The sequence below is a fragment of the Panthera onca genome, chromosome B1 (genome assembly GCF_046562875.1).
Source record: "Panthera onca isolate mPanOnc1 chromosome B1, mPanOnc1 haplotype 2, whole genome shotgun sequence".
NCBI lineage: Eukaryota > Metazoa > Chordata > Mammalia > Carnivora > Felidae > Panthera > Panthera onca.
The window spans coordinates 5356713-5371676 of NC_138342.1; the positions used below are offsets into that span (position 1 = coordinate 5356713).

Here is a 14964-nt window from a genome sequence, read left to right on the forward strand (position 1 = left end):
CACGAATGGCTGCTTACATTTTAGTTATTGCCCTCAAAGTACAAAAGAGCAAATCTGGCAGAGACGATGCCGACCGTGAAAAAATTCTGCTTTGAAATCTTTTTCCTCCGCCCCCCCCCCCCCGCCCCCCTGCATCTCCTCAGGAGGAGAGGTGGGAATCACGGAGGGTCTCAGAGTATCGGGGCTCATCCAGCCGCCCAGAGCTGTGAGAGCCGTGACACCGGCAGTCAGGACAACTTCCCTTTACCGCACGCAGGTAGATGCCAGGCTCTGTGCTTCACGCGTTTTATTTCCAGGTGGAGTGCGTATTGGCTGGAGGCAGGGACAGGCTCAGAAAGTTAGGTCGCTGATCACGGAGCTGACGGGAGGCAGGGGCAGAGTTGGTGAAGGTCCACCCAACTCCTCAAGGAGTGGTTTCCTTCCCCGTGGCTCTGCCTCTCGGACGCTGAATTCGTCTGGGCACCTCTGGCCACACCGGGCATGGTGGCACCAGAAGCCCACCCTGACCTTGTTGCAATGGCGAAGGGTGGAGATAAACGCAACCTGAAACACTGAGTCACTCTGAGCAGCCCCCTCCCAGGGGCTGGGCACGGCCGAGAGGCTAGCGCTCACCTGGGTGCCCTGGCGCCTCGTGTACTCAGTAACCCGCTGTTTGCCCCAGTCGGCTGGCAGCCCATCCATCAAACCTCCAGCCTCCCACCTGTCCCTGCCGCCAGATGCCGTCCTTCCCGACGGCTCTAAGGGAACGCGACTGTCATCCATGACACCCCACACACCCCCAAACAGAGATGGATGTCCAGCCGGCTTTGGCACTTCCCCTCCAGCCCCAGGGAGCCGGGGTGCCCCTCTGTTCTTAGAAACTCTTGATTCCCTTGATTTCCGGGACGTGATTTTCTCCTGGCCCCTCAGAGTCCATACTCTGCCTTCTCGTCTCAGTTCTCCTTGACTCCTCCTCCTTAAATGCCGGCAGGATCCAAGACTGGGCACCAGGCTGCCTCCCCTACCCACTGTACAGACACCCTGGCCGGGCGTCTCCAATGCTGGAGGTCGCCGTACTTCAGGGCATCTTGGGCAAACTATGAATCATCTGTCTGAAATACGCAGACATGGACACACAGGTCCCTTTGCTTCGGGAGCCTGAGGACCCCGGAATCCAGGCTGAGCGCCCTCCCTCTGCCATCTCATGCCACGAACATCCTCGCTCCCCGTGTCATCCGAGCCGAGCGTAGCGGACTCTCTCCATCCTTCGGCATCTCCACCTCGAGATGTCAAGCCGGGACTCACCAGCTCCCCTCCCGACTTGGCTCTCGTTCTGGGGTCCTTATTTCCACCGCGCGGATCCTCTACACCCGCTTCTCCCCCAAACTTCCTTATCTGCCGTCCTGTCAGCTCTCCCACTTTTTCTTACCCCTCTGCTCCTACTTGCATTTGCCTTCCACGAAATTCCTACCTCCCTAGCCCCAGAGCTCATACCTCTCCCCCACACAGCAGCCTGAGTGGTCCTTCTGAGACAGAAATGGACCCAGCCACATCGGCTGCCAAACTCCAGTGACACCCACCTCCCTGGCACAAGATGAAAACCCTCGGGCCAGATCTCTGGCTTTATCTTGCTCTGCCTGCACCTCGCCCTCCCCCCCCCCCGCCCCCCGGCTCCCTTCTCTGCCAGCATCCCCTGGCCAGCATCCACCCACACGTCTCCCAGAAAGCCTCTCGACGGGTCTCTTCTTCTATAAAGACTTTCCTAACCCTAGGGTACAACGAACTTCTCTCTCCGCGGCACCCCAGCCTTCCGCTGTTTTCACCTATCGCAACGCTCGTGAGCTCTAAAGTCTGCATTCTCCTCACCTGTCGGCTCCCCCGCCAGACCAGCCTGTGCATCTGTCTGGCAAGGCCAGGTCTAAGTTCATTCTGCATCCCCAGTGTGCAGCACAGTCCTGGGTGCCAAAAAATGTTTGTTTAATACCTAACGTAGGAACGGGGGCAATGGAACTGAGAAGCAAGAAAAGGGATATTTGAGAGAAGCCACCCTGGCTAGAATTTAAACCCAGCTTTCATGAGTGACGCCTCGGGCTGGAGAAGTTAGCCGCTCACATCTGTTCTAATCCACGGGGTGGTATGACATAGAGGGTTAGAGCAATCTTTGCTGAGAATGATCAAAAGATCAATCTAAAATTTAAACAAGGGGAATTCATTGGAATTCCCAAGGAACCTTGGCCCCTTAATAATACCTTCTCTATCACATAACTTCCGAAACTGGATCCCTGGCTCTGGGCAGAGCGCAACAGGGAATTCAAGTATGAAGCATGCTTCTAGAAGCCATCTCTTTAATCTCGCCAATTTAACTGTCCCAGAAAGCAAGGTTTTTACACAGGAAAAAACTAATCCATCGCATACATTATCTATTAGCTGCTCAGAGTATTCTCGCTCCTTCTTTTCCACATCTGCCAGAGTGATGTATTCAGAATCACCAGTCCCCAACATTTCCGTGTTTGATAGTTTGACCTGAAGTCTCTTTTCTAATTCCTCCAAGTCCTGGGAAAAATAGGGAAAAAAAAGCAAAAAAAAAGCAAGTAAAAAATCTAATATATCTTAAATTCTACAAAAGAAATGCTTTTATCTTTCACCATATTATCATAAAATATTTCTTAACCATAACTTCCCTAGGCATTGTCCTACTTAAGGTTTGATGACAGAAATCTACTTTTCTCATTAAACATAGAGCCTCAAGAATACTAGATTCTTTTCTTCTATACTCCTCATTCCACAACCGCCCCCCCAATAGAATGTATTTTTTAAAAATGATGAAATAATGTGTTTCACTCCTTAAAGTCCTGGAAAATACCATCACATCTGGGGGTTGGAGGGGGAATCTTTCTTCCCCACTCCTCTGGTTTCCGTGGGGAAGGAATACTCTCTACACCCTAGGGGAGGCATGAAGCAATGCGATTGGTGGGTTCAACAGCAGGAAGTGTGCACCCATAACTTGTCCAGCCTCTTCCTCTTTGGCATGGACCATTCAGGGGAGGCCATTGCTGTGGTGTGGCCTTGGCCCAGGGTGGGCTGGGCAGGCCAGAGGTGGCCAGCTTCGCCCCAGACGAGGCAGGTCCTGAGTTTATGACTCTGCTGCTCAGCTAAGCCACGTCCTCCAAGCTGCCCTGTGAAGCTGACCTCTCTGTACCTGTCTCCTTGACTCTGTCTCTTAATCAACTCAGAACTGGAGCAGGAGCCTCCTCTGTACCGGGTCCTTCAGGCCCCGCCGTGGGGCGCGAGAGGAGCCCCGTCTCCTCCAGGACCATGTCGAGAGAACTGGAATCTGCGCCGGGGTGGCTCCAGCTTCATTCGGAAAAAAGATGTTGCTGAAAACTGCTTCTGCGCGTCCGTGGTGAAGCTGTGCGTGATTTCGGGCCCTTGTCACTACCAGAGAGAGACGCTGGCTCCTGCCAGAGGGAGAGCCTGATGTTCGGGGAGTTGGGGTATTTCGTCTGGAGTCTCTTCCCTGTAGGATGAGGCGTGCTGGGCTCGACGCTCAGCCTCGAGGACCCCAGATACCTGCGCCTCCAACTGCATGCACCCCCATGATGCTGCTTCCTTCCCAAGAGCAGCCACCGGTCTGAGTACCTTTGTCCTCGTCTAGAAGTCGGGGGGGGGGGTCATGATGAGCATTAAATAAAAGTACACATTGGAAGCACTTGGCCAGACAACCTCTCGATAAGCAGCAGCCACTGCAGTGATTACCCTGCTGTGCCGGTACTGGTGTTGGAACCGGCTCCTGGGTCTGCAGACTACAAAGCTTGTTACCGTTTTCGTGTAACACAGCTTCGTTATTACTTGTGCAATTCCCAGTGTCGCCATGATTATTGTCATTTATTCACTGGAGAGTCATTTAGACTCAGCCTCAGTTTCCTCAGTTGTAAACAAATAATAACGGCTCCTCCCAGGGCTGTTGTGAAGACTGAATAAAATAATGTGTGAGGGGGCGTCTGGGTGGCTCTGTCGCTTAAGCGTCTGACTCTTGATTTCGGCTCAGGTCACGATGTCACGGTGGGTGAGATCGAGCCCCTTGTCGGGCTCTGTGCTGACAGCATGGAGCCTGCTTGGGATTCTCTTGCTCCCTCTCTCTCTTCCCCTCCCCGCGCACTTGTGCGCTGTCACTCTCTCTCAAAATAAATGCATAAAGTTAACAAAAAATTGCGTGAAAACCCCGTGTGCGTTGCCTGATGATGACGATCCTGGTAGCGGTGATACCGAGGACGGGGACGATGACCACCATGGTGTACCGTGTCCTCCCTGGGGTGTCTTGGTGTCTCCTTCCCCATGGGATGCAGGAGAGTGGGGAAGAAACCTTCTCTCCCAGTCCCCCAGGTATCATGGCGGTGGTGGTGGCGGTAACGATAATGGTGTGACGATAATCATAAGAATGATTATGACGATCGAGATGATGGTGGCGATGACGATAATGGTAGTGGTGGTGACAGCGGGGATTAAACGGTAACGATGGTGAGGACGCTGCTACTGATGAAGTGGAAGACGGTTGTTGTGGTCGTAACGAGGCTGATGGTAGCCACCATGTATTCAGGGTCTAACTATTACTGTGCCACATGCGTCACGCACTTTCTCTCATCCCTTCCATGATCCCATAGGACGGGAATTATTATCCCATGGCACAGGAGGAACCTGGGATTCTGAGAGTTTGTGAAGGAAAACCAGGATGTCTGACTCTGAGACCCGGCTCATTTCGCGGCACGTAAAACAACGGAAACTTCATGTAAAAGACCGAGAGGAGGGGAACGCAAAGTAGGACAAACCGTTGTAACCAATAAACCGATGATGTATTTAAAAATACCCCACCTTGGGGCACCTGAGTGGCTCAGTTGGTGAAGCGACAGACTTTGGCTTAGGTCATGATCTCGCGGTGGGTGGGTTCGAGCCCCGCGGCGGGCTCTGTGCTGACAGCTCAGAACCTGGAGCCTGCTTCGGATTCTGTGTCTCCCTCTCTCTCTACCCCTCCCCTGCTCATGCTCTGCATCTCTCTCTCTCTCTCTCTCTCTCTCTCTCTCTCTCTCTCTCTCAAAAATAAACATTAAAAAAATAATTAAAAAATCCAAAAATAAAAATACCCAACCTTGGGCAGAAGCTAAAGGTAACAGTGGTTCTCTCTGAGTAGCGGGTATGACCAACACTCTTCTCTTTTTCCTGCTTTCAGTATTTTTCCAAATTTTAATAATAACCTATGGTCATTTTTACATTTGTACACATACTTTTGTATGACTGCACTGTTCAAAGGCAAATATTGAAATAAATTATTTTTACACGTGAAAGCAAAAATAGTTTCATACAATGTTGTGTTTTACATATTGTAATAAACTCTCACTAAGTTACCTTGAGATACAGGTTGAAGACTTACTTACGTTTTCTTGTTTCGAAAGAATCCTCTGGTATAATTCATCATCAGACTTCTTTTTGGGAAGAAGATCAAGGAGGCACATTTTTAAAATCTGAATAAACATCTATGGCCAAGAAGGAAGACATAACGGAAAGGTTTAAAAATGGTCTCTCTCTCTTCCTCCCTCCTTTCCTTCACCTGCTCCCAGCCCCTCTCCCCATCTCAATCTCTATATATCTCTTCACATGTACATATTTTTACTATAGAAAACTATCTCAGATTATAAATCACGACGATAGCATTTTCATGAAGCTTCTAAAAAATATGCTCTACTTCTTTTGTTGTCTTTTTAAAATTTTTTTTTTAATTTTGTAAATGCTTTTTTATTCATTTTTGAGAGACAGAGCGAGAGCAGGGGAGGGGCAGAGAGTGAGAGGGAGACACAGAATCTGAAGCAGGCTCCAGGCTCTGAGCTGTCAGCGCAGAGCCCGATGCGGGGCTCGAACTCACAAACCGTGAGCTCATGACCTGAGCCGGAGTCGGACGCTTAACTGACTTAGCCACCCATGCACCCCATATTATTTTAATTTTTTTAATGTTTATTTATTTTTGAGAGGGAGAGAGAAAGAGTGCAGGTGTAGGTGGAGCAGAGAGAGAGGGAGACACAGAATACAAAGTAGGCTCCAGGCTCTGTCAGAGCCCGATGTGGGGCTTGAACCCACAGACCGTGAGATAATGACCTGAGCCGAAGTCAGACACCCAACCGACTGAGCCACCCAGGCACCCCTTGATTCAAGAAATCTTCATTAGGCGCTTAATGTGTGCCATTCCTTCCACATTGCCCATTGCCCTGTGAGTCAAGAAAATACAAAAGGCAAAGAGTGTTGCTTCTTTGTGGGAAGAATCAGAGGGACAGTTGTTTGGACCTGGGATGTATGACATCATCCATTCCAGCCTCCTGTCTTGATGGACGGAGGCCTCCTCTAAACCAAAACGTGTCCTCCCATAAGTGGGGACACCCCAGAACGTCCAAGGGTGCTATCTCCATAATTTGTTTAACCATTCACCTACTTTAGGACCTGAGGGCATTTCCAGTGTGGGGCTCTTACGAATAAAGCTGGTAAGAACATCCACGTACAGGCTTTCGTGTGAATGTTAAGTTTCTCTGGGGTAAAGGCACAAGAGTGCAACTGCTGGGTTTTGTGACAAACTGCCTGTCTTCCTGTGCAGCACCTTCTATTCCCACCAATGTATGACAGATCCAGCTTCCTCGCATCCTCACCAGCGTTTAGTGTTCTCATCACTTGTTATTTTAGCCATTCTGATAGGTGCCTACCTCACATGGTTTTAATTTGCATTTCCCTAATGGCTGATATCGTCAGGCACCTTTCTGTCTGATTTTTGTACGTGTATGCTTGCCAACTGTATCTCCTTTTTGGTGAAATGCCTGTTCATGTCTGTTGCCCATTTTCTAATTGGATTGCTTACTTCTGTTGAGGTCGGAGTGTTCTTTATAGATTTGAGGCACGAGCTTCCTGTGGATACATGGTTTGCGATGTGAATGTTTCTCTTTCTCTTCTTCCTTAATGGGGTCTTTTGCCGAGCAAAAGTTTTTAATTTTGATGAGGTTCAATTTATTAGTTTTCCCTGTGTAGGTCACATTTTCAGTGTTAAGAAAGAACTCTTTGCTAGGGTTAAATCCTGAAGATTTTCTCTTCTGTTTTTTTTTTTTTTTTTTCCAAGATGTCTTACATTTTACATTTATGTCCATGATCCATTCGGAGTTCATTTTTGTACGACACGGAGGTCTGGCTCGAGGCCCATCTGTGTCCGCTTCTGGACGCCCATTTGCTGCATATCATTTCCTGAAAAGCTTGTCACTCCTCCACTGAATTGCTTTTGTACTGTCGCCAAAGGTCAGATACTTTGGTGCAGGGCGTAACACATATTGTTCTGTAAAGGGCCACTTCACCAATAGTAAGCGTTTCTGGGTTGGTAAGCCATACTGTCTCTTGCAAATATTGGATTCTGCTGTTACAGCATCGAGGCAGCCAGGGGCAATTTGGGCAAGAACAGGCATGGCCAGATCGGCCCAAGGGCCATAGTTTGCAACCCTCGTTCTAAGGTTTGTTAAACACCGTTCTGTGCCAGGCTAAGATATAGATTATCTCATTTGGTTTTAACAGGATGCAGGAGGTTGGTACAATCTTCCCCACTTCACTGACAAGGACTCTTGGCTGAGAAATCTGGATAAACTGGCCTCATGTCACAAGGGACAGCCATGAGGGACAGAACCCAGAACTTTCCACCAACCTTCCTTACGCTTGCCCATGCTAACGAGCTCTAGGAACACAATGTTGTCCTGGCTTCCTACCCACTGAGGTCGAGGCTGCATAAGGTAACGTTCTTTTCTCAAGATGTTGGTCTCAAACCCATTTTCCTTTTGACCCCAGATGGAATCAGTAACGTATACCGGTCTTGCCTCATTCCTTTCAAGTTAAACATTTTGTAATTTGGAAACTTTACAGGCTCGGAGGAATGTGTCAACCAGGACAGGGTCCCAGGTGTCCTTCCCCCTGGATGACATGTGACATCACCACAGTACAGTATCCACTCCAAAACTGACATCGGTCCAAGTGCAGTTTACTGCAGACTTCAGTTTCCACTCATTGTCACCGGCAGTCGTGTGTGTGTGTGTGTGTGTGTGTGTGTGTGTGTGTGTGTGTATTTCTGTGCAACTTTACCCCAAGTACACGTTCATGTGGCCACTGCCACAACCAAGACGGAGAATGTTCCAGCACCGGGAGAAATCCCCTAGTCCTAACGATCCCTCTAATGGCACCCCTCCCCCCCCCCCCCCCACACCCTAATCTGTCCTCATCTCTGCTCTTCTGCTTTGAACGCTGACAGATGCAGCTTCCCTCCACCTCCTGGTGAGCCTAGTGCCACTTTCTCCCTCAGGGGCCACCAGGGAGCTCTAAGCTCCTGGGCTGAATGGTGGTTGCATCTGGCCTGAGTCACTTGAAAAAAAAAATTTTTTTTAATGTTTATTTATTTTTGAGACAGAGACAGACAGACAGACAGAGACAGAGACAGAGACAGAGAAAGGGAGACACAGAATCCAAGGCAGGCTCCAGGTTCCGAGCTGGCAGCACAGAGCCTGACGCGGGGGTTGAACCCATGAACGGGGAGATCGTGACCTGAGCCGAAGTCGGACGCTGAGCCCACTGAGCCACCCAGGCGCCCCCCACCTGAGCCACTTTTTTATTTTACTTTGTCGTTGGCACGTAGTCAACCACGGTGTTGCCGCAGTTTCAGCTGTAACAACACAGAGACCCCACGGGTTCGTACGGGGCGCCATCTGTCTGTGGCCTGAGTCACTTCTGAACTCTGACCTGTGGTGACGGATCTCTACCAGAGAAACGGAACTCGAGGTCTCTGCGAGAGCTTGCCGTGTTTCTGCAGGTCCCGCACCCAGCGGAGATGTGCCCCGCAGTGAGGGAAAGGCCACGCGTGGAGAGCAGTCCCCAGGGCGGCCTCGGTGTCAGCGTGCACATTTCTACGGGGCGCCTACTATGTGCGGGCACACAGACCCTACACTCAGCCAGACCTCTTCTGGGTTCTGTGTCTGCCATTCACCAGCTCTGCGATTTTGGACAACTGACGCGACCTCTCTGAGTCTCAGGTTCCTTGTGAGGGTAAAACAGAAGTAAGGGCTTCACTGAGATCAGACATACAGAGTGCTTAGCTTAGCCTGGCCGAGTACGAGTGCTGACCGAGCAGTGCTGTGACAGTGCTGGTCACACCGCCCAGCAGAGCCCAGAGCTCTGCCCGCAGAGACGACTTCACTTCCTAGAAATTCTACGGGGTAAGAGCTGGAAAAACATTATCTTTATACCTTTCCTAAAGTGGCCCAGAGAGGGGAAGCGACTTACCCAAGGTCACACAGCCCGTAAGTGTGGGAGGGTGGACTAGAACCCAGGTCTCTGACTCCTAATCCAGTGCTTCTGGAACTTTCCTAGGTTCCAGCTTACGTGTCTCCCTCCAAGGAAGCCTGGCCATCTCCCCCACACTCGGGCCCCCCTTACACATGCTCACGGCACTGTATCGTTTGTTCAGACCCACTGTCTGAATGGTGTATTTGTGTGGTTTACTGCTGTGTCCCCGTGGAGAGTGGGCTCCATGCAGGTGGCGGCTGTCCTTTTCCCTGTCCCTGTCCACTGCGCCTGGCAGGGAGGGGAGGCTGCCCACATATAAGGCGGGCAGATGAGTGACGGTGGATGCTTCCTCCAGGTCCCCACAGGCACCTGCTGTCTGCTCTGGGGGCGAGGTGCCTGGCACCATGTCACTCGCAAGCTGGATGGGGCTCTGAGCCCAGTAACAGTCAGCCCTCCAGGGAGCCCAGAGCCTTTGAGAAGATGGCCAGGGCCACCTGCCTGCAGGTGGGACGCGATGTGGCCGAGCGAAAGCAGGCGGGCTGCGGCCTCAAGGCCACGGGGCTCTCCAGGCACAGTCGGGCTGCCAGAAGAGGCTCTATTTCTGGAGTCCTGGTAGGATTCCTGGTTTCCATCACTGGCCCCTGTTTACGAGGCCCTTCCTGCTCTCACGGAGCCCGCATTTCTTTTCACTGCATCCCCAACTTGATGTTTTTATTTTTCTAGTTTCTAACGAAGCACCTCCCGGGCACGTCTGTCTGTGTCTCCGTTTCTACGTCTCTGTCACCCTCTCCATCGGTCCCTCTCCCCTTCTCTTTGCAGCAGGCCTCCCCTCTGTAGATCTCATCCTTCAGTCAATAATTTGGGAGAAATCATTCCTCTTTGTAAGCCCCCTGGCCCCGATGCCTGGCCGGCCCTGCCGTTCTGCAGCCACAGTGGGACGCATCCCTCTGGCCCCCCCCCCCCCCCCACCACCCCCAGCCTGGATCCAGTGCTGATTCACTGGGAGGCCGGGGCATCTGGCAGAGATGAGTCTTGGTCCGCTGCCCTCTGTGGTTCTGATGGCGCCCTCATCCGCTCGGAGAACGCACGCCTACAACAAGGTGCCTGACTGCCCATCTCAGCTCCAACTTCAGGCTTTACGACTCGGGGTGAGTCCTTCTCTCTGTGCCTCAGTTTCCTCATCTGTAACGTGGAATAACGATGGCACCCACCTCTCCTGGTTGTGGTGAAGTTCAGAGCTAACTGCCTGTGTAACACACCCAGGGCCCAATACATAGTAAGCAATCAACAAAGTTAGTGCTCGTGAATACAATATTATCTTCGCTATTATCACTCCTTTAAAAATGCTGTGCTCTTGGGGCGCCTGGGCGGCTCAGTCAGTTACGCATCTGACTTCGGCTCAGGTCATGATCTCCCGGTTCGGGAGTTCGAGCCCCACATCCGGATCCTATGGCCCCTTTCACTCTACCCCTCCTTCGCTTGTGCGCGCACGCTCTCTCAAATGAACATTAAAAGGAAAAATCTGGGCGCCTGGGTGGCTCAGTCCGTTAAGTATCCGACTTTGGCTCAGGTCATGTTCTCGTGGTTTGTGAGTTCGAGCCCCGCATCGAGCTCTGTGCTGACAGCTCAGAACCTGGAACGTGCTTCAGATTCTGTGTCTCCCTCGCTCTCTGCCCCTCCCCCGCTCACGCTCTGTCTCTGTCTCAAAAATAAATAAACGTTTAAAAAAAATTTTTTTTTAAAAAGCAAAAACCACATATCAAAATGCTGTGCTCTTTTCAATGCCTTTTACCCCCGTCTCCATCAGGAAGTGTGCCCTGGGAGGAGGGTCTCATCTTTCCACCCCACCCCACAGCTCTGGGTCAAGTACAGCCTGTGCCCCATGAACAGGCACAAATTGCTTCTCTATTTTATTGTCAGAAGCCTAACGCCCTGTGCCTTCCTGTCATAGAGGCTCCACTGTCACTAGGACCCAGTCCCTGAGGGCACACAGGACTCGGTGCCCATGGAGGGCCTGTGTTCACGACCCGGGAAAGGGCGAGAAACTTGGCCGGCCACCTACCAGGTGCTTCTCCCGCCTCAGCGCCGTGTCCAGATGCAGCAGATCCTTTAAGTGAAGGTTATAGATACACAAGTCAAGGTCCACACTGAAAAGTCCAAAGAGAAACGGAAGGCCTTTGAGAGTACTTGAGGTGGGGAGGGGGGTGACAGGGAGGGAGCACATCCCTGCTCACTACAAGCCTCGGTGCATCCCGAGCCCAGATTTTAAATTCTGCAGCGCGCAGAGGTTCCCAACAGCCGCCCAAGTGATTCGTCCATCACTTGTGACCGGAAGGGAGCAGCTGTCTGCGACGTGACGGGCAGAAGGCAGCAAGAGACGGAGGCGGGAGAAGAAGCACACCCCATTCCGGCATCGTAATGTCTGCATCACAAGCCCTCTCCCTTCCGCCCCTGCAGGCAGACATTCTCATGCCCATTTTACAGATGGGGAAACAGACTTAGGAAGTCAATTAGCCGTCACAGGGTCACAGGGCAGGTCAGTGGCCGGGCAGAGTTGATCGTTTGTCCGGGGTGGGCACACGCACTCTGAGCAGCCCCATTCCCACCTAAACTGTGACGAGCCCAATAAGTTCCCAAAGCTCCTCAACACCCCTTCCCAACCACTGTCAAGGTCGGCACAGAGCTCAGGGTCTGGGCCCCCTCCTTCCACAGCCCTGAGCTGAGGTTGGGCCCGGTTCATCTCACGGGGGCAGGGCCCCTTGGACGTCACCGAACTTAAAGAGCAGAGAAGTCTGAGGACCAAAGCACAACGCTGTTGCCTCTGTCTTCAGCCTCTCCCACGGGCTGAGCAGCTTGGTGATTTACAGCGCAGGCTTTGAAGATAAGGTCAAACCCAGCCGTACCACTCACCTGCTGTGTGACCTCCGGCATGTTACTCAGCCTTTCTGTGTCCCTTCATTCTTTGTAAAACGAGGGCAGTGATAGCAGCTACCACATAGTGTTAAGAGGAATTAATTCATTGATTGATTAACTTTTATTCATCCATCACTGAACCTGTCCCAGGCTCCTACGGGGCAGTAGGGACACAGCAGTGAATAAAACAGACCCGGTCGCACTCGTGAGACAATTAATCCCTGCAAAGTGCTCAGTACTCTGCCCAGTACACAGAAGGCACCTGATCAGAGCTAGCTGCTGTTATGCAACGCCCAGGGCACGTCGATGATTCAACGACGCCCCTAATGTCTCTCCTCGGGGCTCAGGCTGGATTCCATAACCCCCACGTTGGCCAACACCACATGGTGAGCTCCAGCTCAGACACTGGGTGGTTGTGTGTCCGTGGCTGAGTTGCTTAACCTCTCTGGGCTTCCATTTTCTCCACTGACAGTGATATGGTCCACGGGTCTGTTTCTCCATCCCTTCCCCCGCCTTACCTCTCGCAGATCAGCACCTCGGGGAAGCTGTTCACCCGGACGAAGGTGCGGCTGAGGAACCTGTCGTCACTGGCCGTCGAGTGGATGCTAGACGAGGAGCTACAGTCCTCCTTCTCGGCCTGGCTCAGGCTCCCCAGGCTGCTGGAGGGGGAAGCCTCCACCGGCTGGTTCGGCAAGATGGCCTGCTTTAAGTTTTCGTGCAGAGACGGGTTGGAGGAACCGTCGGCCAGCGGCTGGGGTCAGGGGAGAGAAAGCTCGCTCAGTCCGCATGACCTATCGTGACTTTTCTTCAGTAATTCCGCCAGAGATATATGACAGCAGTCCCAAGAGGGCCAGGCTGGGGACACACTGGGAGGGGAAGAGTAAACAGGTAGAGCCCCGTGCCCCAGGGTCACGCCCACATCCACCCCCCAGGGACCAGGGTCATAGCTCTTGTCCCCAGGAGGCCAGCCCCTCTGCACTAGGCCCCTACCCCTTAGCCATGAGCCTGGGTCCGCTCACCAGTGGCCCACCTACACCCCAGACCTGGCCGCCAACTCTGACCTCCACCTGCTCCCTGCCCCCCGCCCCCACTGCTTCTGCCTCTGTCCCAGACCCCCGGCTCTGCTCTGTCCACTGACCTGCTGACCACCTGGCTCTTCCCCACCTACACTGACCTGGGCATCACCTCCTGACCCCAGGCCTTCGAGGTGGCTCCCCACTGCCCTTAGATAGGCCCAAAACTCCTTACCAAGGGACTCAAGACCCACACGCTGCCATGGCCACATGAGGTCACAGCCTAGTGCCTGGCACAGCTGGAGGGCTCAACAAATGTCAGCCACCACCTCTGTCCAGCTTGCTCCACTGTTCCAGAATGTTCCTGCCCAAGTAGTACGGAGCCGGCTGCCAGCTCCAAACCTCCCTCGTCATTCCATACTTCTGGGTCTTTCCAGATTCTGGTCCCCTTGCCCGCAACAGCCCTCACTCACTGTCTGCTGGGCGGAGGCATCCCTCCCTCCAGACACAGATCCAGAGCCTTCCATCCCTGGTAGCCCGGCCCAGCCCATGCCGGTTACGGCACACCGTCCTACAATCTCTGCCCAGACGGTGAGGGCCTCCAGGGTGAGGACGATGCTGTCCCAACCACTGGATAATCCCCAGCGCCCAGCAGGAGCCTGCCTGGCAAAGGGTGTCGACGATGAATAAATGCCCCTGGTCCGGGAGTTTTGCCCCAACACCCACCCACCAGATAGCTAAGTGAAGGAGGCAGTTCCCAATGAGCGTCTCTGGGAGCAGTCCCAGTACTGCAGAAAAGTTCTAATCTGGGAAAGTCTGTGTTCGGCACAGTGAAATCATTTCTGTGGGGCAGGGATTTGCAGAACCTGGCTCTGGCTGTCTTCAAAAGCAAATAATAACTGAGGAAACCGAACAAGTACAGAGTGCTTGGCTGCCACATGCAGGGCTAAGCCCTATGTCTATAATCCCATTTGACCCTCAAACAATTGGGGGAGGCAGGAGGGCCCATCACCCCCATTTGCAGATGAAGAAACAGGAGGCCGAGTCAGAAAATAGCCCATAGTAACGGCCGAGATAAGAGTTAGGATGGAGTCTGTGTGACCCCAGAGCCCATCTTGTTTACGGCCAGGAGAGCAGGCAACATTTTCCTCCAGTACTGGACCAGGGACTCTTTCTTCCAGGGACAGTCTCAAAGCCAAGGGCTCCTAGAAGCACCGTGGGATGGGCTACTGTCTGCAAATCTCCTGACCGCAGGTGAATTCCTGGCTTCAGGTGTAAGAGACCTATAGCCAGGGGACCTCGCACAGGTCATTGGCCTCTCTGGGCCTCAGTTTCCTTATGCATGAAGAGGCAATAACAGTATGATTTACCTTATGGGAAATGCCTAACGCATGAGAAATGCTTAGCATTGGGCCAGCCCCACAGTCAGTGTTCAGCAGGGTGGAAGCGGGATCTGTGAATGAGGAGCGATGCCAGGAACTGTGTCGGGGCCGGTGTTTGTGTTACTGCTAGAAGAGTAGGGTGCTGCCCTACTGTGCTGCCCCTGGTGTTCCTGGGGACACCTTGCTATACCCTGTCCCCGACAATGCTGTCATAAAGAGGATTCATCCTAAAGTTTTAGTCCATTCCACAGCCTCAAAATTATCCTTATTAAAATGACTTACCACAAAACCCTCAGAGAGGACCCAAAACCACTGCCCACTCCTACCCCCATCTC

The 14964-nt window shown here is 52.4% G+C and overlaps 1 protein-coding gene across 4 annotated transcripts in view; it reads right to left on the reverse strand.

Annotated features, from left to right (window-relative positions):
• EVC (EvC ciliary complex subunit 1) overlaps positions 1–14964 on the reverse strand; it is a 74424-nt gene that overhangs the window by 46273 nt on the left and 13187 nt on the right. For all 4 annotated transcript variants that reach the window (XM_078446270.2, XM_078446269.2, XM_078446268.2 and 1 more), the window contains 4 exons: positions 12753–12985; positions 11384–11468; positions 5409–5507; positions 2395–2532 (listed from right to left, as the gene is read on the reverse strand). In XM_078446270.2, coding sequence (XP_078302396.2) covers positions 2395–2532; positions 5409–5507; positions 11384–11468; positions 12753–12985 — 555 coding nt within the window. The remainder of the gene's footprint in view (positions 1–2394; positions 2533–5408; positions 5508–11383; positions 11469–12752; positions 12986–14964) is intronic.